General features: G+C 36.0%; 1 protein-coding gene and 1 long non-coding RNA gene across 18 annotated transcripts in view; one reads left to right on the top strand and one right to left on the bottom strand.

The window, feature by feature from the left end:
* MCM9 (minichromosome maintenance 9 homologous recombination repair factor) overlaps positions 1 to 26,640 on the top strand; it is a 123,960-nt gene that overhangs the window by 50,316 nt on the left and 47,004 nt on the right. For 10 of the 12 annotated variants that reach the window (XR_004808557.2, XR_004808566.2, XM_049114948.1 and 7 more), the window contains exon 8: positions 9,845 to 10,019. Coding sequence is in view for 10 of the 12 variants with exons in the window: in XM_049114948.1 (XP_048970905.1) it covers positions 9,845 to 10,019 (175 nt within the window). In the remaining 2 variants the exon portion in view is untranslated. Of the gene's footprint in view, positions 1 to 9,844; positions 10,020 to 22,898; positions 23,059 to 23,427; positions 23,567 to 26,640 lie in introns of those variants that run through there. The other 2 variants (XM_035705019.2, XM_035705012.2) reach the window with 2 other exon arrangements.
* Positions 9,075 to 26,606, bottom strand: LOC118352085 (uncharacterized). 6 transcript variants are annotated; one of them, XR_007413268.1, is made up of 7 exons: positions 26,457 to 26,606; positions 23,677 to 25,433; positions 23,469 to 23,573; positions 16,901 to 17,065; positions 13,668 to 13,759; positions 10,611 to 10,854; positions 9,076 to 9,297 (listed from the first exon to the last, which is right to left on the bottom strand). It is a non-coding gene; the product is annotated as an uncharacterized LOC118352085 (long non-coding RNA). The 6 variants fall into 6 exon arrangements; XR_004808604.2 differs by having other exon boundaries at positions 9,075 to 9,297; positions 23,469 to 25,433; XR_007413263.1 differs by lacking the exon at positions 13,668 to 13,759 and having other exon boundaries at positions 23,469 to 25,433.

Raw genomic sequence — 26,640 nt, 5'->3', positions numbered from 1 at the left:
ATGTGCTTTTTATCCTTTATTCTATTTCTTTTGAAGCTACTCCCAATTAGTCTAATTTCTCTTCTAAAAGCTAGTTTTCTAAATACGTAAAAATTATTTTCTCTTCTCTAAATCTTTCTTTCAGGCTAATCGTACCCTGTGCCGTAAATTAGTCTTTAAATGACATTATTTCCTTGTTCTTTATTATGTTTACCCTTCTCTTTTTATTAGTATTTCTTTTAAAATTTGATGTCCCCAAAGTAAACATTAGTACTCTAGATTAAGAGTCAGCAACCTTTTTTTTTTTTTTTCTGTAAAAGGCCAGCTATAAATATTTTAGATTTTTGAGGGTCATACATTGTTTGTCACAACTACTTTCCTCTGCTATGTAGTGTGAAAGTAGCCATTGACAGTAAGTAAATGATGACCATGACTGTGTTCCAAAAGAACTATTTTTACAAAAACAAGTGGTTGGGCCAGATTTTGCCCCACAGATTATAGTTTGCTGACTTCTGCTGTAGATGTTATCTAACTAGTGCAAAAGCCAGTGTGATTATATCTTCACTTGTGAATGCTATTCTCACATTAATGTATTTTTTTAATTGTATTAAAATATTTCTCTGATACTAGCATAGCCACTGTAATCCCCTTTTGGTTACTGTCTAAAGTGTGTCTCTTTTAGACAGTACATAGTTGGATCAAGTCTTTGTATTCATTCTACAAACTGCTTTTTATTAAAATGTTTATTTACATTTAATGTACTTACTGATAGGATTTATGAATGCTTATTTTCCACTCTGTTTTCTATACAGCTTATGTCTTTGTTGCAATATTCTCCATTACTGCCTTCTTTTGTGCTTAATTTCTAGTGTATCATTTTAATACCCTTTTGTTTCTTGTACTGTATTTTTTGAGTTATTTTCTTAGTGATTATCTTGGTGGTTCTTATAACATCTTAATCTAAAACCTAAGTAGTTCAGATTACTATTAATTTAATTTTAATAGTATATAAAATTTTTGTTCCATGTAATTCTGTTCCCTCCACCTTCTTTTGTGTTATTATTGTCATACAAATTTCATCTTTATACATTTTAAGCTGGTCAACACAGTTTTATGATTTTTGCTTTCTGTAGTTTTTACTTGAATCAGAAGAAGAGAGTTATCAAAAAATTACATTGATACCATCTTTAATATTTACCTATGTAGTTAACTGTACTGGTGTTTTTCATTTCTTTATGTGTACTTGAATTACTGTCTTAGTGTTCTTTCATTTCACCCTGAAAGATTCCTCTAGTATTTCTTGTAGGTCAGGTCTATTTGCACTATTTTGTTTTTGCCTGATATTTTTACTTTACAGTAATGAAATTGTAGAGAATATTCTTTTGCTCAATATTATGTTTGTAATATTTTATCTGTATTTTATTTAGCTGTACTTCAGTTTTTATTGCTGTCTTATTCCACAGTATGAATATGTAACAATTTCATTATCTGTTCTGTTAATGGGCTTCTGAGTCTGCTCTGTGATTTTTTTTTTCTTTAGTCTATCAGTTTGATAGATAACATCAGTTGATTTTTGCTTGTTGAACCAGCCTTACACACTTCAGATAAATCCCACTGAGTCATGGTGTATAATTTTTTTTATACATTGTTAGATTTTATTTGCTAATATTTTAGTATATGTGCTGCTGAAGCAAGTAGAAGTTTGCTAATAGTTTACTGAGGATCTTTATATCTGTTCATGAGAAACATAAGTTGTAGTTTTCTTGTAATGTCTTTGTTGGATTTTGGTATGGAGATAATGCTGGTATCATAGAATGAATTAGGAAGTATTACTTCTATTTCTGTCTTCTGCAAGAAACTGTAGAGGATGAGTATCATTTCTTCCTTAAATGTTTAGTAGAGGGATCCCTGGGTGGTGCAGCGGTTTGGCGCCTGCCTTTGGCCCAGGGCGCGATCCTGGAGACCCGGGATCGAATCCCACGTCGGGCTCCCGGTGCATGGAGCCTGCTTCTCCCTCTGCCTCTCTGCCTCTCTGCCTCTCTCTCTCTCTCTCTCTGTGTGACTATCATTAAAAAAAAAAAAAAAAAAAATGTTTAGTAGAATTCACCAGTGAAGTCATCTGGGCCTGGTACTTTCTGTTTTTGAAAGTTATTAATTATTGATCAAGTTCTTTATGGGATATGACCCTATTCAGATTGTTTCTTCTCCTGTGAGTTAGCAGCATGTCTTTCAAGGAATTAGCCTGTTTCATCTAGGTTATCAAACTGTGGGCGTAAAGTTGTTTGTAATAATTCTTCATTACCTGCTTAATGTCCATAGGATCAGTAGTGATGCCCCCCTCTTTCATTTCTGATATTAGTAATTGGTGTCTTTTCTCTCTCTCTTTTTTTTTTTCTTAGCTTATAATTTTATTGATCTTGTCAAGAATACCCTTTGGTTTCAATGATTTTCTCTATTGATTTCCTGTTTCCTTTTTTTTTTTTTTTAAGATTTATTTATTTATTCATTCAGAGAGAGCGAGAGAGAAGCAGAGACACAGGCAGAGGGAGAAGCAGGCTCCATGCAGGAAGCCCGATGTGGGACTCGATTCCGGGTCTCCAGGATCACACCCCGGGCTGCAGGTGGCGCTAAACCGCTGCGCCACCAGGGCTACCCCTGATTTCCTGTTTTCAATTCCATTGATTTCTGCTGAAATTTTTACTATTACCTTTTTTTCTGCTTGGTTTGGATTTTATCTGCTCTTCTTTTTGTAGTCTCCTAAAGTGGAAGTTTGGATTATTGATTTTAGATCTTTCTTCTCTTCTAATATATGCACTTAGTGCCATCAGTTTCTCTCTAAGCACTGCTTTCCCTGTATCCCACACATTTTGATAACTTATGTTTTTATTGTGACTTAGTTAAAACATTTTTAAATTTCTCTTGAGATTTCTTTCTTGAGCCATATGTTATTTAGAAGTGTGGTGTTTGGGATCCCTGGGTGGTGCAGCGGTTTAGCGCCTGCCTTTGGCCCAGGGCGCGATCCTAGAGACCTGGGATCGAATCCCACATCGGGCTCCTGGTGCATGGAGCCTGCTTCTCCCTCTGCCTGTGTCTCTGGCTCTCTCTCTCTCTCTGTGTGTGACTATCATAAATAAATAAAAATTTTAAAAAAAAGTGTGTTGTTTAATCTCCACGTAATTTGGGATTTTCTAGTTGTCTTCCTGTTATTGCTTTCTAATTTAATTACATTATGGTCTGAGAGAAGATTTATGATTTCTTTTATAAATTGCTAAGGTGTGTTTTATCATCTATCTTTGTGAATATTCCATGGGTGCTGGAGGAAAAAATGCATTCTGCTGTTGTTGGATAAAGTTGTTTATAGATGCCTGTTATATTCAGTTGATTGATGGTACTTTTGAGTTCAGTTACGGCCTTTCTGATTATCTGCCTGCTGGATATGTCCATTTCTGATACAGGGGTGGTGAAGTATCCAACTATAATCTACTCCTCTTTTGAGTTCCACTAGTTCTTACCTCTTATATTCCTCGGCCCATAAATATTAAGGATTGTTATATCATCTTGCAGTTTTGACCCCCTTTTTTCATTATGTAATGCTTCTCTGCCTCCCAGATAATTTTTCTTGCCCTAATATCTGTTCTGTCTGAAATTAATATAGCTACTCCCATATTTTTTTGGATTAGTGTTTGCATGATATATCTGTCTCTGTCTTTTTACTTTTAATCTGTATGTCCTTATATTTAAAGTGGGTTTCAAAAAAGGAATAAAAATAAAAGTGAGTTTCTTATAGATAATATATAGTTGGGTCTTTTTTCATCAACGGTGATAATCTTTCAACTGGTATATTTAGACTATAGATGTTTGAAGTGAATATTGATATAGCTGGATTAATACTTGCCATATTTGTTAGCATTTTCTATTTGTTGCCCTTGTTGTTTGTTCCTGTTTTTATCTTCCACTGTTTTTCTGCCTTTTATGGTTTTAATTGAGCATTTTATATGCTTCCATTTTTTTCTCCTTTCTTAGTGTATCAATTATACTTCTTTTTTTAGTCCTGTAATTGGTAGCTCTAGAGTATGCGATATATATTTACAATTAACCCAAGTCCACTTTCAAATAACAATTGTACCACTTCATAGGTAGCACAGTACCTTACAACCAGCAATATATTTCTAATTCCTCCCTCTCATCCTTTATATTCTTGCTCTCATTCATTTTACTTGAACATAAACATATATAAGCATACATATTTGAATACATTGTTGCTGTTATTTTTAACACACTACTATCTGTTAGATTAATTAAAAATAAGAAAAATAGAAGTAGTTTTACCTAGTCTTCCTTTGTTCCTCCCTTATGTAGATCTGAGTTTCTTTTTTTTCTTTCTTTAAAGTTTATTTATTTATGTAAGTAATCTCTACAGCCCATGTGGGGCTCAAACTCATAACCCCAAAACCAAGAGTTACCAACTGAGCCAACCAGGTCTCTTTGTGTAGATCTGGGTTTCTGACCTATATCACTTTCTTCTCCCTAAGAATTTCTTTTAACATTTCTTGCAAGACAGGTCTCCTGGCAACAAATTACCTGGAGAAATTTTTTTTGTGGAGGAAGTCTATTTTTTTTTTTCACTTTGCAGGTAATTTCACAAAAGATACAGAATTCTAGACTACTGGGGTTTTTTTTCTCTCAATACTTTGAATATTTAATTCTACTCTTGTTACCTGCGTACTTTGCTCCACTACAGGTAAGTTGAATTTTTCCTCTGATTTCTTTCAAGATTTTTTCTTTATGTTTGATTTTCTGACATCTGAATATGACAGGCTTACATGTAGTTTTTTAAAAAACATTTTTCCTGTCTAGTGTTATCTTTTTTTTTTTTTTTTAAGATTTATTTATTTATTCAGAGAGAGAGAAAGGCAGAGGCACAGGCAGAGGGAGAAGCAGGCTCCATGCAGGAAGCCCAATGTGGGACTCGATCCCGGGTCTCCAGGATCACACCCCAGGCTGCAGGAGGCGCCAAACCGCTGCGCCACCGGGGCTGCCCTGGGGGCTGCCCTGTCTAGTGTTATCTTGAGTTTTCTGGATCCATGGTTTGTTGTCTGACATTAATTAATCAATTCATGACTAATTCTTAGTCATTATTGCTTCAGATGTTGCTTCTTTTCCTTTCTCTCTTTCTTCTCATTCTGGTTTCCCATTACATTTATATTACACCTTTTGTAGTTGTCTCACGTTCTTGGGTATTCTGCTCTGTTATTTTCCATTTTTTCTCCTGTTTGCTTTTTAGTTTTGGAAGTTTCCATTGAAGCTTATACTATCTTTACACTCAGAGATTCTTTAATCAGCCGTGTCCAGTCCACTAATGAGCCCATCAAAGGCATTCTTCCTTTATTTTACAGTGTTTTTGACCTCTATAATTTTTTAAAAATTTTTTTTCGTAGACTTTCCATCTCTTTGCTTACAGTTTCAGAGAAAAATTGCTGATACTTAATGTGATACTTAACCTGGGAGGGCTCTTGGAGGTAAAACTCACAAAAGTGTGAGGGTCCCCCATGAATGGAGATTGTAATTCTGAGAGTTATCCACACTGAGCCTCCAGCAATTCATCAATTACAGTTCAGGTTTTCTTATACCATTACTGGTTCCCATGGAGGTATCAGCTCTGGTAAGTTGTGATTCTATCTTTCTAATTTTGAGGGCATTGGTTTGCCTCATGACCTCATTTCTCTAATGCATCTTAGAAGAATTATTGATTTTCCAGTTTGTTCAGGTTTTTACTTATTATTAAACAAGTGGCAACTTGTGGCAACCTCTGAGCTCCTTAAATGCTGGACTGGAAAACAGAAGAACTTACATAGATTTTCTCTTGTATTTTCTTTTATGAGTTTTCATCTATAAGTTTTATATTTTTCATTTAGATCTTTTCTTTCATTCAGTTAATTTTTGTATCACATTTGAGGTATGGATCAAGGTTGATTTTTTTTTTCTTTTTGCATAAGGCTATCCAATTATTCCAACACATTTGTGGAACAGATTATCTTTTCTTCATTGGATAACTTTTGCATTTTTATCAAAAATAACTTGACCAGATATGTGTGGGCCTGTATTTGGACTCTATTCCATTGTTCTCTCTGTCTCTCCTTTTTCTAGTACCACACTGAATTGGTTACTGTAGCTTTGTAGTAAATGTGGAAACTAAATCATGACCTCCTACTTTGTTTTTTGGTTTGATTCTTCAATTTCCTTTGCTTCTCCATATAAATTGTAGAATCACTCTGTCAGTTTCTATAAAAAGAAAAATCCCATTAGAATTTTTTTGAGGGGGCGCCTGAGTGGCACAGTCTGACTTTTGGTTTCCTATTGGGTAGTGATCTCAGGGTGCTGAGATTAAGCTCTTATCAGGTTCCATGCCCAGCGCACACTCTGCTGAAGACCCCGTCTCCCTCTGTACTCTACCCCGTCCCTACTGTGTTCTCTCTCTCAAATAAATAAATCTTTAAAAAAATTTTTTTTTGCTTGGAATTGCATTGAATCTTTAGGGACAATTAATAGAACAATTTGAGGAAGCATCTTTATTTTATTTTTTTTATTTTTACTTTTTTTTAAAATCAAGATTTTTTTTTTAAGATTTATTTATTTATTTATGATAGAGAGAGAGAGAGAGAGAGGCAGACACACAGGAGGAGGGAGAAGAAGGCTCCACACCGGGAGCCCGATGCAGGACTCGATCCCGGGACTCCAGGATCGCGCCCTGGGCCAAAGGCAGGCACTAAACCGCTGAGCCACCCAGGGATCCCCTTCTTTTTTTTTTTTTCTTTTTAAATTGTATTTTATTATTTTTATTTTATTTTATTTTATTTATTTTATATTTTATTTTATTTTATTTTATTTATTTTTAAAGATTTTATTTATTTATTGAGACACACAGAGAGAGGCAGAGACACAGGAAAGAGAAGGAGAAGCAGGCTCCATCCAGGGAACCCGACGTGGGACTTGATCCTGGACCTCCAGGACCACACCCCGGGCTGCAGGTGGCGCCAAACCGCTGCGCCACCGGGTCTGCCCGAGGAAGCACCTTTAAAATACTGAGTTTCTCAATTTCATGAACATGGAATATCTCTTGATTTAATTAGTTGTCTTTGATTTCTTTCATCACTGTTTTGTAGTTTTGCATATAGATCTTGCATATTTTTTATTTTTAAAATTATTTTTTTAGTAATCTCTGCACCCAACATGGGGCTTCAACTCAAGGCACATTTTTAAAGATTTATGCCCAGGTATTTCATATTTTCAGGTGCTATTATAAATTGTATTATTTTTAATTGGAGTTTAAAATTTTTTTTCTAGTACATAGAAATATGACAGACTTTTATATATTGACATATATCCTGCAACCTTGCTATGCTCACTTAGTTCTAGTAGCTTTGTTGTACATTTTTTGGAATTTCATACATAATCATATTGTCTGAAAATATAAAGTTTTGTTTTTTCCTTTTGATCTGATGGTTGTTAATTTCTTTTCCTTTATTTTACTGGCTAGAACCTCCACAAAGATTTTGAATAAGAATGATGAGAGCACATCTTGCCTTGTTTTGATCTTGGGAATGAGGGTGGGTGTGGTGGTAAGCATTCAGTCTTTTACAATTAAATATGTTAGTTGTACGATTTTTGTAAATACCCTTTATAAGACTGAAGAAGTTCCCTCTATTCTTTGCTTTTTGAGAGTTTTTTTTTTTAAATCATGAATAATTGTTGAGTTTTATCAAGTGTTTTTCTGAATATATTGAGGTGGTCATTTGCTTTTTCTTCCTTAGTTTATTGATGTGGTGTATTATTTTGTTTAATTTTTGAATGTCAAATTAACCTTGTAATCCCAAAATAAATCCCACTTGTTTATAATCTGTTATTTTAAGTATTTGATTTGCTTGTATTTTTTGAGGATTTTTGCGTCTATGTTTATGAGAGATACTAGTCTGTAGTTTTCTTTTAATATACCTTTATCTGGTTTTGGTATCTTAATAGTGCTAGCTATAGTAAATGAGTTGGGAGGTGTTCCTTGTTTTTCTGTATTTTTGAAAATTTTGTAAAATTGGTATTATCTCTTTCATGAATGTTTGGTAGAATTCACCATGAAGTCATCTCAGTCTGTAGATTTATGTGTTGCAGGATTTTTAACTATATAGCCAATTTTCAAAAGAGGTATAGGAGTATGCAAGCTATCTATTCCTATTTAGATAAACATTCACAGTTTATATATTTCAAAAAATCTGACCATTTCATCTAAGTTACCAAACTTAGTGCATAGAGTTGTTCATTGTATTTCCTTACTACCAGTTAAGTGTTGGTAGGGTATATAGGGATATCCCCCTTCATTCCTAATATTTGTAAGTTGTTTTTCCTCTTTTTTTTTTTCTTGGTCAGTCTGGCTTATCAATGGTTATCATAAAATAAGTACTCATTATATGTCATACACCTGTTAAAGAGTTTTATTATATTCTGTTCGAATATCCAAGACTCTATAAGATACATTCCATTGTTATCCTGTTTCATAAATGAATAAATAGAGGCCAGGACATATTAGGAAACTTGCCTACGGTAGGACAACCAGAATGACAGATCCAAGATTCAGATCCAAGTCTGTGTGACTCAAAAGCCTTTGCTTTAAAAAAAAAAAAAAATTCATTCATTCATTTATTTTAGAGAGAGAGAGTGCTTACATGCATGCACAAGTGGGGGGAGGGATAGAGGGAGAGGGAGAGAATCTCAAGCAGACTCCACACTGAGCGTGGAGTCCACTGTGGGGCTCCATCTCATGATGCCCAAATTCATAAACTGGACTGAAACCAAGACTCAGATGCTTAACCAGTGGAGCCAACCAGCCAAGTGCCCCCGAAGCCTTTGCTTTTGACCACTGTGGTATAAAGGATGAATCAAATTCAGAAAAAAACATATTAAAGGAATCTTCTTTCTCACACTGTGACTGGGAACAAACTTTTCATTTTCATCATTGGACTCTAATATCTACTGTTTTCTGTCTTTGGACTTACAGGCCTTTTTATTTTTTTATTTTTTTTAAAGATTTTATTTATTTATTCATAGAGACAGAGAGGGGCAGAGACAGAGGCAGAGGGAGAAGCAGGCATCATACAGAGAGCCCGACATGGGACTCCATCCAGGGTCTCCAGGATCACGCCCTGGGCTGCAGGTGGCGCCAAACCGCTGCGCCACCGGGGTTGCCCCCTTATAGGCCTTTTTAAACAGCATATGATACAGAACCTCTTTTCAGAAGATCTGTTTGCTCCTTCTATTCAGTGAGAGTACCTACCAAGGAAAGAAAATTTGGGGATTTTTGGTTGCTATAAAATACTCAATAACACATCTTATATTTTCAGAACATAGGATCTTCTGAGGCTTTCCAGTGCCTGGAAACCAGAAATAGTTGTCCTGATGCCATCCATTTTTTTTTTAATTGAAGTATAGTTGACATACAATATTATATTCATTTCAGGTATACAATACAGTGATTTTTCAGTTATATACATTATGAAATCCTCACCATGATCAATCTACTTACTATCTGTTACCATTTAAAGTTATTACAATATTATTGTCTATATCCTCTATACTATACTTTACATCCCTGTGACTCATTTATAAGTTTGTCCATCTTAATTCCTTTCACTTATTTTGCCCATCCTCCCATTCCTCCTCTCCTTGGGAACCACCCATTCTTTGATGTAATTCATTCTTGACAGATTACAAATAAAGGCATTGACTCTTTTTTGTTTAAAATGTAGGTACTGTCCGCTCATAGGTATAAGACATGGTTTTGAAAATAAAAGTTAATATAGCTTGCTTGTTTCCTTAGGTCTGACGGTAACTGCTGTGAAAGACTCAGGAGAATGGAATTTGGAGGCTGGGGCATTAGTACTTGCAGATGCAGGCCTTTGCTGTATCGATGAGTTTAACAGCCTCAAAGAACATGATAGAACCAGTATCCACGAGGCAATGGAGCAACAAACTATAAGTGTGGCTAAGGCTGGGTAAGAGTTTCTTTTCTTTAAAGTCTATGGGAATAATGAGATTAGTTAATATGTGATTATGGAAAAATGTGAGCCTTATTGCACTGCAAGGTATATTTGGTCTTATCAGAGGTTATCAGGTGCACTCATCAAGACACACATTAGCATCCCCACGGAGGTGTATGAGGAAGTAAAAGTGAATTGTGGGGCAGTGAAAGGAAAAACTAAGGTATAAATGTAAGTTGACTCAATTCGTGAAGGAAACTTATGAAGAGCTTTCATGCAAGATCCAACTTATTCTCTCATTATAATGTATATCTGCTATGGGCATATTAGTATGTTAGGAATTTTTAAAAATTCAAAAAGAAATAACATAATTTCTGCTTTCAGTGGCATTCTCCTTATCTACCCTAATAGAAGGTTGATCACGGGATGTGGAAAACTAAACCATAAACTATATTAGCTAAAATGAAATGCCTGTTTTTGACTCAAGGAGGTTTAGGCATTGAGGTATGTGAGTCACTTGCAACATATGACCACTGAGGAGGAAAAATAGGGATGTCAGACAGAAACCCATTCACCCATTCCCTGAGGTGGTTATGAGAAACTTACCTGGCTACGAAGGCTGACCACCAAATAGGCTGCCGGGTCATCCAAACAAAGGACAGAGCTAGAACTACCTCAGCCCTCTGCTACTATTATAGGTATGAGGCCTATTTGATGAGGTAGGTAGGGCTGCCAGCAGAGTCTTCGAACAGTAGTGGGTATTAAAAAGGATGCTGGTGTATATAGATTCCAGGAGATCTAATTATATGTGCTTGGAAAGACAAAAGAGGTGAGGTAAAGAGGATAGAGCCTGTAGAAAAAGAAGAAAAGGCTAGGTAGAACAATTACTAGAACTATTCATTTCATTCAATATTCATTGACTCAGTGTATATTCATTAAGAGCCTGATGTATGCCAGGCACTGTGCTAGACACTGAGAAGTATGAAGACGAATATAGCACTATTCTTGAGGTGTTTGCTATTTTGTTGGGCAAGATAGACAAAAAGAGCACCATAGCAATAGGTTCATAATAAAAGTGTTATGAGAACATACTTTAAAATAATTATTGCTTCTAAAATCTTTATCAGGGGAAATTAGAGGTATAGTTTCCTAAATATCTTCAAGGCTACTTTCTCTTTTCATGTCTTCATTTAATTAGCACCTTTGCTGATTGGTAGACTTTGTGGTTTATTTTGATGTGCCTTTTCCAGAGAAAATCTGAGATGTTTTGAAATATTCTTAAATAAATTAACCCTCACATCAGGGAAAAATGGGACAAATTCTATTAATCTATTTGAGATAGAGAAAAAAATAGCAATATTATATGATGGGCTACAGAATAAATTTTTTAGAGTAAAAATATTTGATTAACCACTCCTAATAACTACTGTCTGCTAGGTGTGAATTAGTATGAATCTTTTTGCTATCCATAAATATGTCATAAGTTCCAAAAAAAATGTTCCATAGCTGAATAGTTCACTTATGGCACCCATAGGTTGGACAATCTTGTCCTAACTATAACTACTTTATGCACTGGAACCATGATTTTCACACTTTGATGAGGGACCAGTTTTGTTGTCTTTTTCAATCCATCACAAAACAATATTTTTATAAAATACAATAAAAATTAATTATTTTAGAAAATGAAATAAAAAAGCAAAGACATACAAAACATAAGCCTAAGTTCTTCCATTTCCAGGGTGTGGAAAACTGTAAGAGCAGATCACTCCCATCCTAATAAGAAAAATCAAATAGCCCCCAAAAGCATAATTTTCTTTGAACATATCAGACAGCTAACAGCTGAGTTTATAAGGAAATCAAGGAAACTTAATTCTAAAGTTTGAGAAGCCCATCTGAGGAGAATGAGGCATACAAACTGTTCACCTTTGAATAGAGCGTTAGAAGAAGTGGCTGCCATAGAAGCAAATAAGAAAAAACAACTAAAATAGTTTAAATTCCTTGATGTCTAATCATGGGCTAGCTTTAGTTTGGAATAACTGGGAGCTCCAAACCCAAGGGGAATTCTCACCAGCAACTCCTTCTCCACAGCTCTCCAACCATGACCTCTTGTGGGAAGGGTAGAAAGGCCTACAGCTTTCTAGCCCATCCCATCCAAAAGCAGGCTCACAGACCCTGCCTCACACTAGGAGACCAAAAGCCGAACCTGGCCCCCAAGTAAGCCTAACACCTAGTAACAAGCAGTCCATCACTGGGGAAGGTGCAGGAATATGGAAAGATACTAGAGACTTCCACTGTGGTGCACGTGTGCAGTGACTGCTGAAAGCTAAAGGTAGAGTAGAAATACTGAGAATGATCTTCCAGTACTGGGTTATAACATGCGCAAAAGTAATGGCAGCTCAACAGTGAAAGAATTTGAAATCTTTGCTCCAATGAGGGCAAAGTTAACAACAATACCAAAATGTAGATCAACTATCATGACCTCATAGATACAAAAACTGAAGGTAGACTGTAAGAAATTAAAGATGTAAACTCTAGAACAACCACTAGAAAATAAAAGATACATAACTAATAAACCAGTGGTAGAGATAAAATGAAATCATAAAAAATAACACAAAAAGATGCAAGAAGAGAACCAAAGAGAACAAAGAATAGATGGGACAAATAGAATATAATTAGCAAGATGGTAGACCCAAATTCAGCCTTATCAATGATTATATTAATTATCTTATAAACAATTAAAAGGCAGTGATTGTCAGATTGGATAGAAAAGCAAGACCCAACTAAATACTACCTTTGAGAAACTGACTTTATTTTTTTTTTATTTTTTTATTTTTTTAATTTTTATTTATTTATGATAGTCACAGAGAGAGAGAGGCAGAGACACAGGCAGAGGGAGAAGCAGGCTCCATGCACCGGGAGCCCGATGTGGGATTCGATCCCGGGTCTCCAGGATCATGCCCTGGGCCAAAGGCAGGCGCCAAACCACTGCGCCACCCAGGGATCCCGAGAAACTGACTTTAAATTCAAATGGATAGGGGCACCTGGGTGGCTCAGTAGTTGAGTCTGCCTTTGGCTCAGGGCATGATTCCAAGGTCCTGGAATTGAGTCCCATATCAGGCTCCGTGCACAGACCTGCTTCTCCCTCTGTCTATGTCTCCGCCTCTCTCTTTGTGCCTCTCATGAATAAATGAATAAAGATTTGAAAAAAAAAATTTCAAACACATAGATAAGTTAAAGGGATGGGAAAAAAAAATGTTCCATGGAAACACCAAAACTTGACCAAGATATTCCAAGAAAATAAAACTACAGGATGATATCCTGCATGAACAATAAGACATGAAAATTTCTTTCTTTCTTTTTTTTTTTTTTAAGTAGCTCCAAGCCCAATGGGGGGCTTGAACTCACAGCCCTGAGATCAAGAGTCACGTTCTACTGACTGAGCCAGCCAGGTGCCCCATGACATGAGAATTTTTAATAATACTTTAGTAACTAAGTCCAGCAGTGTATTAAAAGGACTATACATTATAACCAAGTGGAGATCATCCAGGAATGCAAAGTTGGTATAATACCCAATAATGATAAAAATTTTCTGCAAACAGCAAGAGAATTTCATCTGCCTGTTTAAATGTCATCTATGGAAAACCTAAAAGAAACATTTCATACCTTATGATGAAGTGAAATGTTTTCCATTTAAGATTGGGAGCAAGTTAAGGATGTCCAGTCTTCCTACTTCTAGTCAGTATTTAGTGAAAGTCCTAGTCAGTTTAGTAATGTAAGAAAAAGAAATAAAAGAAATTCAGTTTGGAAAGGAAGAAGCTAAAACTGTCAATATGACATAATTGTCTCCATACAAGATCTCAAAGAATCAATGAAAAGGTATTAGAACTAATAAATGAGTTTTTAAAAATCATAGGATGCAAGGTTATATGAAAATTTTTATTTCTGTATGCTGCAATAATTAGAAACTGAAGTAAAACATACCACTTACGATAGTATCCACAAATATGAAACCTATATTTTTACAATGAAAACTTCAGAACGTTGGTGAAAGAAATTAAAGAAGACCTAAGTAAATGGGTATATATACCAAGTTTCACTTACCAGAAGACAATATTGTTAAAATATCTGTTTTCTTCAAAGTGATATGTAGAATCCATGCAATTTCAATTAAAATCCCAGCAAGCTTTTTGCAGAAATCAACAAGCTAATTTTAAATTTTATATGGAAAACCACAGGATCTAGCATAGCCAAAACAATTTTGAAAAAGAACAAATCTGGAGGACTTTATTTCAAGATTTACAATAAAGCTTCAGTAACCAAGCTAGTGTAGCATTGGTGTAAAGATAGACATAGAACAATGGAAGAGACTATAGGTCCAAAAATAGACTCACAGGTATAAAGTTAGTTGGTTTTCAAGAATAATACCAAGACAATTCAATAGAAAAAGGATAGTCATTTTTAAAAAATGGTGCTAGAACACTTGGATATTCATTTACAAAAAATGACTTGTACATAAATGCTTATAGCAGCTTTTTTTTTCCTTATAGCAGCTTTATTCATAGTCACTCAAGATTGAAAATAACCCAGAAATCGATCAATTGGTGAATGGATAAGCAGTTTGATGAATTTATACAGTAGAATACTACTAGAAAGATAAAAACTATTGGTACATGCAATAGCATTGAATCTGAAAAGCGCTGCTATGTAAAGTGACAGATACCAGGCACAAATGACCACTTAGTTTATGATTCCCCTATATAAAATTCTAGAAAAGGCAAAATTATAAGAAGAGAAATCAGATCAATGGTTGCAAAGGATAAGGCATTAGGAGAAGAGATTGACTGCAGAGAGGCACCTAAAAAAGTTGGATTTTACTATATGTAAATTATATCATGATAATCCTTAATTTAAAAAATATGTAAATATGTGTTTTTAATTTTTATTTTTTCCATGTATTTTATTTTTAGATTCATGAGAGACACAGAGAGAGAGAGAGAGAGTGAGAGAGAGAGAGGGGCAGAGACACAGGCAGAGGGAGAAACAGGCCCCATGCAGGGAGCCTGATGTGGGACTCAATCCCGGGTTTCCAGGATCACGCCCTGGGCCGAAGGCAGGTGCCAAACCACTGAGCCACCCAGGGATCCCCCTTATTTTTAGATTCAGCAGGCATGAAATCACTTTGTTAAATTGCTATTGAAATTTCTAAATTCTTACTATTTCTGTATGTATCTCTTCCCTAATTCAGGGTAGCAGTATATAGAATAAGTATAAGTTTATGGCCCACACTTTGACTGCTGGTGATGGACTTGGATAGTAAACTACCACATAAGGATACATGAAGGAAATGGGAAGGAACAACAGTGCCAGGGGAGATGATACATTTATGATCAGTAAAACCCTTTTTTAAACTTGTAGTGACGTCTTCTAAAGGAAATAATTTTAATGAATAATTTTCAGATTGGATTTCTTTGCCTGTTGGGAAGGGAGAAAATTTACAGCCAGAAGACATGTGCTACTCATTCTCAATCAGCTTTAAATTACTTCTTCTTTAAACCATTTGTCAGGGATCCCTGGGTGGCGCAGCGGTTTAGCTCCTGCCTTTGGCCCAGGGTGCGATCCTGGAGACTCCAGATCAAATCCCACGTCGGGCTCCCGGTGCGTGGAGCCTGCTTCTCCCTCTGCTTGTGTCTCTGCCTCCCTCTCTCTCTTTCCCTCTCTCTGTGTGACTATCATAAATAAATTAAAAAAAAATAAACCATTTGTCAAATATACACGTACAAAAGGGAGTTTTGCACAAAAAGCACTTTGAATGCTTTGATCTTAAGAACTTTTCTGAAAGGCTTACTTTTTTAACCATTGTACCACAAAAGGCATTGACATTATGGTTATTATTGTGGTAAATATTTGTATGATTATCTTTTCAAGATAAAATTCATCAAATCTTTCTCTTTGTCTTGGCTACTATCCAGACTTTAATACCTCTTTGAACTGTGATATGGATCAGACTTGATATTTTAGCCTTTCAGCTTCTTTACACTTAAGTAAGAATTTTTACTTTTTGAAGCTTTTTGGCATATCTATTTCATTTGCAGATAACTGTAATTTACCATATTCCAGGAATTATAGCATCTTTGTTCTCATCTAGTTATTATCCTTACACTAGTTTTTATTCATCCAGTTGTGGATGTTGGTGGCATTCTGATTTGTTCCACACCCTATATAACTGTTTCTGGATTCACAAAGACATTTATACTATTTAATTTTTATCATGCATTTTAAGACATAGTTTGTAAATGTTGCATAACTGTATTATGTAATGATTTCCAATGGTTTGTTTTTAAATTTTCTCCATCTTAAAAGAGTTTGTTGAGCAATTTAGTGAAGATATTTTTTAATTACCTTGTACTAACAGAGCTTAGGTTCCTATGGTCTCTGAACTTACTGAACAGCCAATTCCCAGGGGAAACAGGGCCACCGCATGTGGATGAGCTTTTAGTAGTGGCTGCTTTGGCTTCTGAACATAATGTTTCTAATATATGCTGGCTTGAACATGTGTTTCAACCAGACTTAACATTTTTACACTGTTCAAAAATTTAAAATTGTATTTAAAAACAGATTAGGCATATACCTTGGCTTTGAATCTCCTCTACCTTGAGCTATTAGGCTCCATATTTTCCAGGCAGAGGATATGACCTGAAACAACAACACTTGGGAAAGCCAGATGTCATTATCTAAGAGACCAAACACCTTTCTTCTGGAATTATTTCCTTCTCTTGCAAATTCTTGGCAAAAGTCCTTAAAACTGCCACTATCACTACTCAGTAACAACAAATATCCAACAATAACAAAAGCAGTGAATGTCCGTTCATTTAAAATAAAGCAAAAGTATGGTGCACCTGGGTGGCTCAATCCATTAAGCGTCTAACTCCTGGTTTCAGCTCAGGTCATGATCTCAGGGTTGTGAGATCGAGCCCCACATCCGGTTTCACACTAAGTGCAGAGTCTGCTTGAGATTCTTTCCCTCTTCCTCTCCCTCCTCCTCCCCTGCTCGTGCTCTCTCTCTAAAATAAATAAATAAAATCTTTAAAAAAATAAATCAAAACTAAATTGTTAATATTCTTTTTGAAAAATCATTTGGTTATGGTGGAAAGAGCATGATAAGCTTTGGGGTCAGAGAAACAGCCAGTAGTTCTAGTCTCTGTTACTACTTTCTCGTCTTATGTGACATAATTACCAACTCTGGGCCTCAGTTTAGTCCTCTGTGAAAGGAAAATAACAATATCCTTCTTCCAGGGATAATCTCAGTTTAGGGTTGATAGATGTCAATATCCTGACTCCATGCCTACCATATGGTAAAATTCACATAACTTGAAACTTACCATCTTAACCATTTTTAAGCATATAGTTAAACAGTAATAAATGCATTTAAATTGTTGTGCAACTATATATGTACTTTTTTTAATATATATGTACTTTTTAAAAAAACGTTTTCTAGCCAATCCTTAGGTTAGAGTGAGAAGATACACTCTCCAAAATTACTTTATTTCATATGTATATGAAAGTTTACAGAACTCCTTGTATTTCTGAACTCCATTGAATCTGCAAAATAGTTTCAGAATTAGTACACCAACACTGTTGCCAGTAACAACAACCACACAAAAAACACTAGTAATATTGAAGCCTTCTTTGCAGATTTTCTTGTGCTTAGAGTATATTCCACTAAAGTCATATTTGATCAGAGTATATTTTCAAAGTTAATTTGAATTGTTTTCTTTGTGTGATCATGTTATTGACTTGATATACAGTTGGAAAATAGAGTTTTAAATTTACGCTTGTGTCCACTTTTAGAATTTGTTTTTTTCAACCTTTTTAAAATTTTATGTTCTGAATTTGTAAAACATGTTTCAAAAGTCAAAACTATATAAATAAATATACCAAAGGTATCACACTCCTATACCTACCTCATCCATTCTATTTTTTCCTGTCCTTTACAGATACCGTTTTCATTGGTTTCTTTTATATTTCTTTTTTCGGAAAAAATAAGCCAAAGTACTTGGGGAGGGGGGTTGAGTGTGCATATGTTTGCATCTATTCTCTTATGCAAAAGATAGTATATATATTCTCTTTGGTACTGCTTCAATAATTAGTATATGTAGTATTTTCATTCTCATCTTTTCATATGTTTTTTAGAAATTCTGCAGTTTGGGTTTGCATATCCCCCTTTATCGCAAGAGGATGCTTTAAAGAGTTTTTTAACGTTCAAGTAGAAGAACCTTTTTCAATTTACGTGTTCTGATGTTATTAATTTCTAGTTTTATGGCATTGTGGCCAGAAAAGGTCTGTACCTTAGGAACTTCATGAGGTGTTTTTGTTTTTGTTTTTTGTTTTGTTTTGTTTTGCTTTTTTATGGCCTAATATAAGGACAGTTTCATGACTGGCCTGTGTATGCTTGAGAAATTATATTTTCTATAATCAATGTAATATACATACATGTACAGTATACCTTATAAATGATGTTGGTTAGGTCCCCTATATCTTTATTTACTTTTTGTTTGTTTGACATGTCTCAGGCTCAGAATGGTGTTTTAGTCTCTTATTATAGTGTCTCTTCCGGGTTCTCTTTGCATCTCTCATAGCCTCTGCTTTATGAAGATAGTTGTCGTGGTTTTGGCATTTGTACTTCTCTGTCTTTATGCTTTTGGTCTGAATGTTGCCTTGCCTGGTATCAAAATCACAACTCCTAGGATGCGTGGGTGGCTCAGTGGTTGGGCATCTACCTTTGGTTCGGGGCATGATCCTGGGGTTCCAGGATCGAGTCCCTCATCAGGCTCCCTGCATGGAGCCTGCTTCTCCCTCTGCCTACATCTCTGCCTCACTTTCTCTCTCATGAATAAATAAATAAAATCTTTAAAAAAAAATCACAACTCCTGATTTCATGTTATTGGCATTTGCCTAGTATATCTTTGCTCATTCCTTCATGTTTAACTTTTAGATTTCTTTTTAAATTTTTAAATTATTTTATTTTTGAGGTGCTTTTATTATATCATGGGGATGGGATCTGTGGGCAGAAAAAGCTGCCTCAATTTGTTCTCTTTTATAGAGCATACAGTTGGTTTTATTTTATTTTGCTTTATGAATGGCCCAAAACCCTTTTTTCTAATGTATGAATTAAGCACATTTACATTTATTGATATTACATATATGATTGATATTAACTGTTTCATTTTTTAAAAACTTACTGTGTTTCTTTTTCTGTGTTTTTGGCATTTAGGAAAGTTTTGTATTTTTGTTATACATTAGGAGTTGGCAAACTTTTTCTGTAAAGGCCCACACAGTAAGTATTTAAGGCTTTGTGGGTCATACCATCTCTTACAAATACCTCTGTTGATTTGGACAGTACGACTACATTAATGTCTATGATGTAGACAGAACAAAAGTTATAGGCAATATGTAACTGGATGAATTTGGCTGTGTGCCACTAAAACTTTATTTACAAAAAAGGTGAACTATATTTGACCTGCCACCTAAAGATTGCCAACACCTACTCTAGGATTTACCTTTAAAAAAGACCTTTTGTAATGCCAGCAGCCCCTTTATCCTAGGTTGGGAGCTTTAAATAATACCATTGACTCTATACCCATATGATAACCAATGAGCTTATTCTATTTTCCCTCTACTCCCTTCTCTTTACTATTAAATAAATGATTGTATTATTTATACTTTGACAGGACAGATAACATGTACTCTTCTATCCCTTCCTATGTTTTGGTCTTTCATCTAAAATTTAATGTATTCAAGGGCACCTGGATGGCTCAGTTGGTTAAGCATCTGCTTTTGGCCCAGGTCATGATTCTGGAGTCCCGGGATTGAGCCCCGTATCAGGCTCTGCACTCATTAAGGAATCTGCTTCTTCCTCTCTCTTTGCCCTTCCCCCTGTTCCTTTTCTCTCTCTCTCTGTCTCAAATAAATAAATAAAAATCTTCAAAAAGAAATTAAATGTATTCAGTGTTCACCATAGTCCAGAACATCACTGACACCTCATACTTAAATGAAGTTCATTCTCTTACAGATTCCATGGAGAGGGCTCCTGAGTACTATACTGAGTTTGCGCAGGTTTCAAACTATTTTTCATAGCTTTGATACTTGAAAACAGTTTGGCTGGATATAAAGACCTAGCCTTATACTTTCTTTCCTGTACTCTTGCTATGTGTGTTACTGTTGACAAATATGGTGCCATTATGATATCCTTTGCTTTGTAGTGATTTGGTTTTCTTGCCTAAGGTCCAGAAGGATTTTTTCTTTTGTTTTAAATGCAGTATTTTTAGTAGGCTATGTCTCAGATGATTAATTATTCTTGGTCAATTTGTCTAGATGTTAGCAAGCCCTTTGAAAATTTTTTTGAATTACAGTTATATATATACAGGCTCTGTCCTTTGTTTTTATTTTTCAGAAATTTAAATTACATGCAGTTTAGGTCTTCTTTGCTTAGATTCTATAGCAACCAATTTGTGTCTTAGATTTTTTAGCTCTTTTGTATTTTGTTTTTATTCTCTTGGCATTTTTATTCCTCTTCATAGCACCTGCTGTTATATTTCCAGTCTTGTCTCTTTGGCATCTCAGATTTGAATGTTCATTTCTGAAATTATTTTGTCTTCCTCTCCTCCTTTTCTTTTTTTTTTTTTTTTTTTTTCTCTTCTCCTTTTCTTCCCTGACTCATCTCTGGGATCTTTTTTGTACTTTTCTGTTTTGAGTTTTTGAATTTCTGATTTAGAGTGTTTTTTCACATATGCAAATATTTGTTTAATAATATTAATGTGAGCAGATTATATACAGAGTTCTGCTTTGTGGGTTTTATGGCAGGGTATCAGATAAGGGGCTTTATCACCTGAGGTATTTTGATTCTTACAGTAGTTTTATATGGATGTTACCTGTTATTCCCATCGCTTTTAAAATGTCTTATCTTTTCCTAAATCAATAGTAGTTATTCTACTACGGTGATGGTGAGAAGTTTGGATGGTGTACTAGTTTTTAGTTTAGAGTAATCTCAGCTGAGTGCCTATTATTTAACAGGTAGCATTATTTCTAAGAGTTAAGGTGGTGGTTGATGGGTCTTCTGATTTTGTGTTTCTTATTTGTTTAATAGGATCTTTAAAATCCACTGCTTCTCTCTCCCTTCCCGATTACCGAGATTCCAAGGGACTCCTGCTGGTCACCGCCACCTCTGTTCTCAAGAACTTTCAGGTCCTTCTTTCTGTTCCCCAGTAGTTACTGCTCTGATCCACAAGGTCTCAAACCTTTTCTCAATATTTCCCTATTCCTGTGGGACTCTGTCCTTCTAAGGGTGATGTTAGCTGTGTTCCGCCATCATGAGGAACCCGTTGGTCTCTTCTTTTCACTTATTCTCCACTGATTTTTCTATTCCATTATGAGCTCTAGATTAGCTTTGCTGGTTTTTAATGTCCATTTGTTGATTTCCATGTAAATTGCAGTTTGCAGTATTCTCCCTCACTCTTATTTTTTAGTTTTGTTTTATGGATTTTTTTTTTGTTCTCCTTGTTTATCTATAAAGTCTCTGGAGGATATGTGGAGAAATTTGGGTATAAGCAGCTACCATCATCTGGAAACCTGGAAATCAACATTTTGTTTTTTAAGTTATTCTTTCTCATTGTTTAACTCTTCATACCAACTTTTGCTGTATATTTTTTAAAAATATTTATTTATTTACTTATGAGAGACACAGAGAGAGGCAGAGACACAGGCAGAGGGAGAAGCAGGCTCCCTGCCGGGAGCCAGATGCGGGACTCGATCCTGGATCCCGGGATCACGCCCTTGGCCGAAGGCAGATGCTCAACCACTGAGCCACCCAGGCATCCCTGCTGTGTATTTTAAAAATATTACCCATGTTTTCTTTGAACCATTTCTAGAAAGTGTAATTGGAGAAATAGTTATCTATAATGATTTTAAAGGGTTCAAACATGGAAATGGAAATGACCTTTTCTGTGTTTAGAATCAATGGCTAGAAAGTTCAGGGAAGCATTTTAGAATTAGCACAAGGAAGACTTCTTAGTGATTAGAGCTGCCTACAGCCCAAGTAGGCTGCCTATACAGTTGTAGAGACATTCCAGTGTAGACTAGAAAAAATTTGTGTAAGGAATTCAAGCATCTAATGAGTAAATAGCATTTAAGGTGCCACCTGAGATGCTGTAAACCTCAGCCATGACAAATGAATTCAGCTGCTAGCTGGTTTATTGCAGAATATGTACTTATATAAAATACAGTGTCAAATTATATTATGAAATATTGAACATGATCTATGCTAGACATGGAATGAGTTCAGGAAACTGCATCAAGAGCTCCACTTTTCTTTAGTGACCACAATAATGCATTGGGTATTGAAAGAATTATGATAATGAAGAGGAAGAGTCTCAGAGCTCGTCTGGCTGGGCTGAGGTTTTGGCTCTACTACCTACTAGCTAATTACGGCATTTTACTACTGCCTTGGCTTTCTCATTGCTAAGATATGAGAATTACTACATTTTATAGGGCTACTGTGAAAATTAAATGAGTTAATCCATATAAAGTGCTTCTGATATAACCTGACATATAATAAATGCTAGTTAAGCATTATTGTTATAGGCCTACAATTCGTTTTAGAAACCTTTGAGGTCAAATACATGTTGAAATTCAGATTTGTTTTCGTTTTAAGAAAGTAACTCAGTGCATATGTCCTATATTATGAAACCTACTAGCAATACTGCAGACGGCACCCTGTAATCAAACATTTTAATCCTATTGTGGTAAAATTTATGAAACTTCACACTAAATGGAATAAAGACACATCAATTTAGGTCAGATTTTCCTGCCAAATTAACTCTGAACAGCTTGCTTTTCCAGAACTTTTTGGATTTTGAAATTGGGATACATGAATATGGACCATTGTCACCGTCATCATTAGGCCTCCTCCATCTGTCCAGGAACTTTGATCAGTCAGCCAAAACATGATTCTGCTCCAGGATGAAATATCAAGTGCTACAGGGTGGATGATAACTGGAAAGGCCTTTTTAAAGTTATAATGAGAAGAGCTCCTGTTACCTGAAGTGCATCTTACACCAGGCCTGGTAGGGTCTAGGGTACCTCGGGCAACCAAAGCTGCATCGTTTGGTGACAGGAACGTTCAAAGTAGATATAAAATAGCATCTGTATTATTTCATTACTGCCTTAGCATCAAAAAGGTTTTCACCTTCAAACCTGCCTTCCCATTATTTTGACTCAGATGCTTTCTCTGACTGATTCTTTATATGTGTCTATGGGTCTTTCAGACTCATTCAGATCTCTTTAGTAGTTAGTACTTGCTAACTGTAATTCTATATAAATGGTCCTGCTGGTGTTTAAAGCTGTATGATTCATTTTACTTTTTCTTCAGCTGATGTCTAAACTCCTGTTTTGAAGTGGGAAGAAAATCACCTTCAGGTGTATATATGTGGGTAACTTAGTCCAGTCCAATGAATCCTGTGGTCAACTGGAGCAACAAAAGGCAGGCCTTGCATCACCTTGAGCTTCAGGAGGTTTCTTAATGAAGTGGGGGGAAAAAAAGAAAAAAAGTGAACAGAAGATTATAAAAGGAAAGAAAAACCACCACCAACAGCAACAACAAAAATTGGAAAGATCCAACCTGGATGGCCTGCTGTATGTGGTTTCAGCACTCAAAACATCGGTTCCAGTGACACCATTGAGAATAAGCAGTAGTAATTCCCAAACGTGTGTTCATATTTTTGTGTTGTTACTTTTTCAGTTTTCTAAATCTACACACTCCTCAGGAAGCCAATGAGGCACTTATTTAGTGCTCTTGTTACTGTTTTTTGCTGCTACGGTGGCTTTGGTGAGGGATACCAAGACCCAGCCCTCAGCTGTGGGGAATGGTTGCTGGCAGGGTGATAACATCAGGCACATATTCTGCTTGTTGACAGTGAGGACCTGGACCACCTCACCTTGGTTCACACAGATGTCACTCTCTGTCAGCACATAGTAATCTTTGATGAATGGGGTCCTGTGGCAGCATTTAAGGAGTCTTATTGTGTTTCTAAGACTTGATTAGTGCTCTGTGCCCAGGTTTGCTATATGTCTGTATTGGTGGCTTACAGAATGGTCTTCTCAGAATCTCCCTGTTCATAAATGCAGACTTGCCAGGGTCACTGTCCATGTTCTCATCCAGGACCAAGTAATTCATCTTGATTCTCCTTTTGAATATGTAGTCCAAGGTGAAGGACCCCCTCTTGAGTAGTTTGCTTAAGGTGACAGTTTGCTCAAAGAGGAACATGTGCCTCTACTTGCCTGTACCCATCTCAATCATGTAGAACATGTTCTGCTGCAATAGTATCTTCAAAAAACAGCTTACAGAATGGGAGAAAATACTTGCCATATATTAGATAAAGGGTTAATATCCAAAATACATACAGGACTCCTACAACAAGCAGTTGTATTAAAAAAAATGGGCAGAGAACCAAATAGACATTTTTCCAAAGATGTACACCCACTATTAAAAAGAAATGGTAATTACATAACATGATGGTAGTGACTTTCACTACATTGGCAGCCCTATTACAATATATAAATGTATCAAATCAATATATTGTATACCTTAAGTTTATATAATGTTACATGTTAAATAGAATTCAATAGGAAAAAAGTTGGTTTACTCTTACGTGTAAATCACACAGCATAGTATCTGGCACATGATCAGGTGCTTAAGTATAGTAAGTAACACAAGTATCTTTCTCTGGCCAAATCTATTTTGTTCCTGAATTTGGATAGTTGAGGAATTTATCAGATTTATCTTACTATATTCAAATTCCTATTTTCAGAAAGCAGGAGTTTGGATAATAAGAGATATCTGTATTTATCTTGTACTTAGTAGGTGCCAGGCTCTATTCTCAAGTATTGCACACATGTAACTTTTTCTTCCTCACAATAGTTCTATATCAGAGCACCATCATTATAACCTGCTTTTTACAAATGTAGAAACAGAGGAACAGAAAAACCATTTCTTTTGGTGACTGAAACATAATTTGGGGAATGGGAGTTTGTTCAAAGTAGATATAAAATAGCAGCCATTCCTGCCCTCTCCTTATTAGGATTCACATACTATCCTATGACTGTTTCTGTTTCTCAGATTTGTTCAGCTCCCTTTAGTAGTTCAGTTCTCCCTCTTGTGTCCATTTCAGATACCCTCAAAAGAAAGACAATTAGATTGTTCTAGTAGATTCATGCCACAGCAGCTCAGAGGCCTCTGGGCAGCCTAGGGAGTGGCTGCCCTTAGTGGGTTCCCAGTCCCTGGTCGAGCCTGCTGTTTGCACATGGCGTTCACAAAGTGGAGTTTGGAGTGTGGAGTTACGGGCTTGGTGGACGTTCCAGTGGTTGGCCTGTCCAGATCTGTAATGAAGACAAAAGAATCACTTCAGGAATATACTGAAGAACAAGTCATACAACAGTTGTCCGTGCTGATGGAATTGTCAATGCTGGGGACCAGGAGTGTAGACAGAGTAGCCTGGTGACTCAATCTAACTAGGAGTTACTTCTTGATGAGGAAAGTCTTGAGCTCAGTGGGTTTCAAAGAGACAGATTAAAAGGATGGTGGGGTTTATAAAGACAATACTTAGTCACTTCCTAGTCAAGCTCTGTAGTAGTTTTTACAGTTTTTCCCACATCATCACATCTACCACCATTATGGGATATTTTCCCTCCAGCTGGAGGAATTGTCCCAATTGACATAATACCACTTACAGAGTGGTGCACGAAAAGCACACTCTGGTTTTGCTCTTGGGATGGCCGTCAAGTTTGCCTTTGGTGCACAGTGTTCATGTATCATCTGCAACGAAAACATCTAAGCTCCCCTGTAGCTCATGTTCATTTCTTTCTTTAAAAGATTTTATTCATTTGAGAGCATGTGCACTCACAAGTGAGCATGAGTAGGGGAGAGGGGCAGAGGGAGAGGGAGAAGCAGACTCCCTACTGAGCAGGGAGCCCAACTGGGGGCTCAATCCCAAGGCCCTGAAATCATGAGCTGAACTGAAGGCAGACACTTAACCGATTGAACCACCCAGGAGCCCCTTGTGTTCATTTTTCACGGCACTTATTTTGTGTGTCACTCTACAATTTATGAAAGAATTGGATTTGCCTCCAACAGTAGCTCATCTAATTTTTTGGCTAACAGTTTTCATAATCTTCAGTTCATTGTTTCCCTAATTAGAAGCCTGTTAGTCTTCCTGATGTAAGGTATATAGTTATTTGCCAAATGCAGAGCTCTTGAGAAAATGTCTCTAGAGGCATAAAGCATACCAAGTTGTTAATTAGTAAGCAGATTAGAAGGGTTAAGTGTGAAAAGGGAATACTTAATCATAAATTCTACCAAAGTAAGATAAAGATACTCTGAATTTTAACCTTAAAACACTTTACCTCCTCCTCACTCCTCAGTTCAAAGCCTTCTTCATTTGGCCAGTAATACAAAAGCCATCATCCTGATGTTTTGGGCCTTTTTTTCTTGGGAACACTTCAAGTTTTTCTTTAAGATGTTTGATACCTTTATGACATCATATCTAGGAATTCTTAAATGGGTCTGCTTTTGCTTTCTGTCTCTCTT

Source organism: Canis lupus, chromosome 1 (assembly GCF_003254725.2).
Source record: "Canis lupus dingo isolate Sandy chromosome 1, ASM325472v2, whole genome shotgun sequence".
NCBI lineage: Eukaryota > Metazoa > Chordata > Mammalia > Carnivora > Canidae > Canis > Canis lupus.
The sequence above is the reverse complement of the archived record's forward strand: the minus strand, read 5'-3'. Positions and strand labels throughout refer to the sequence as shown.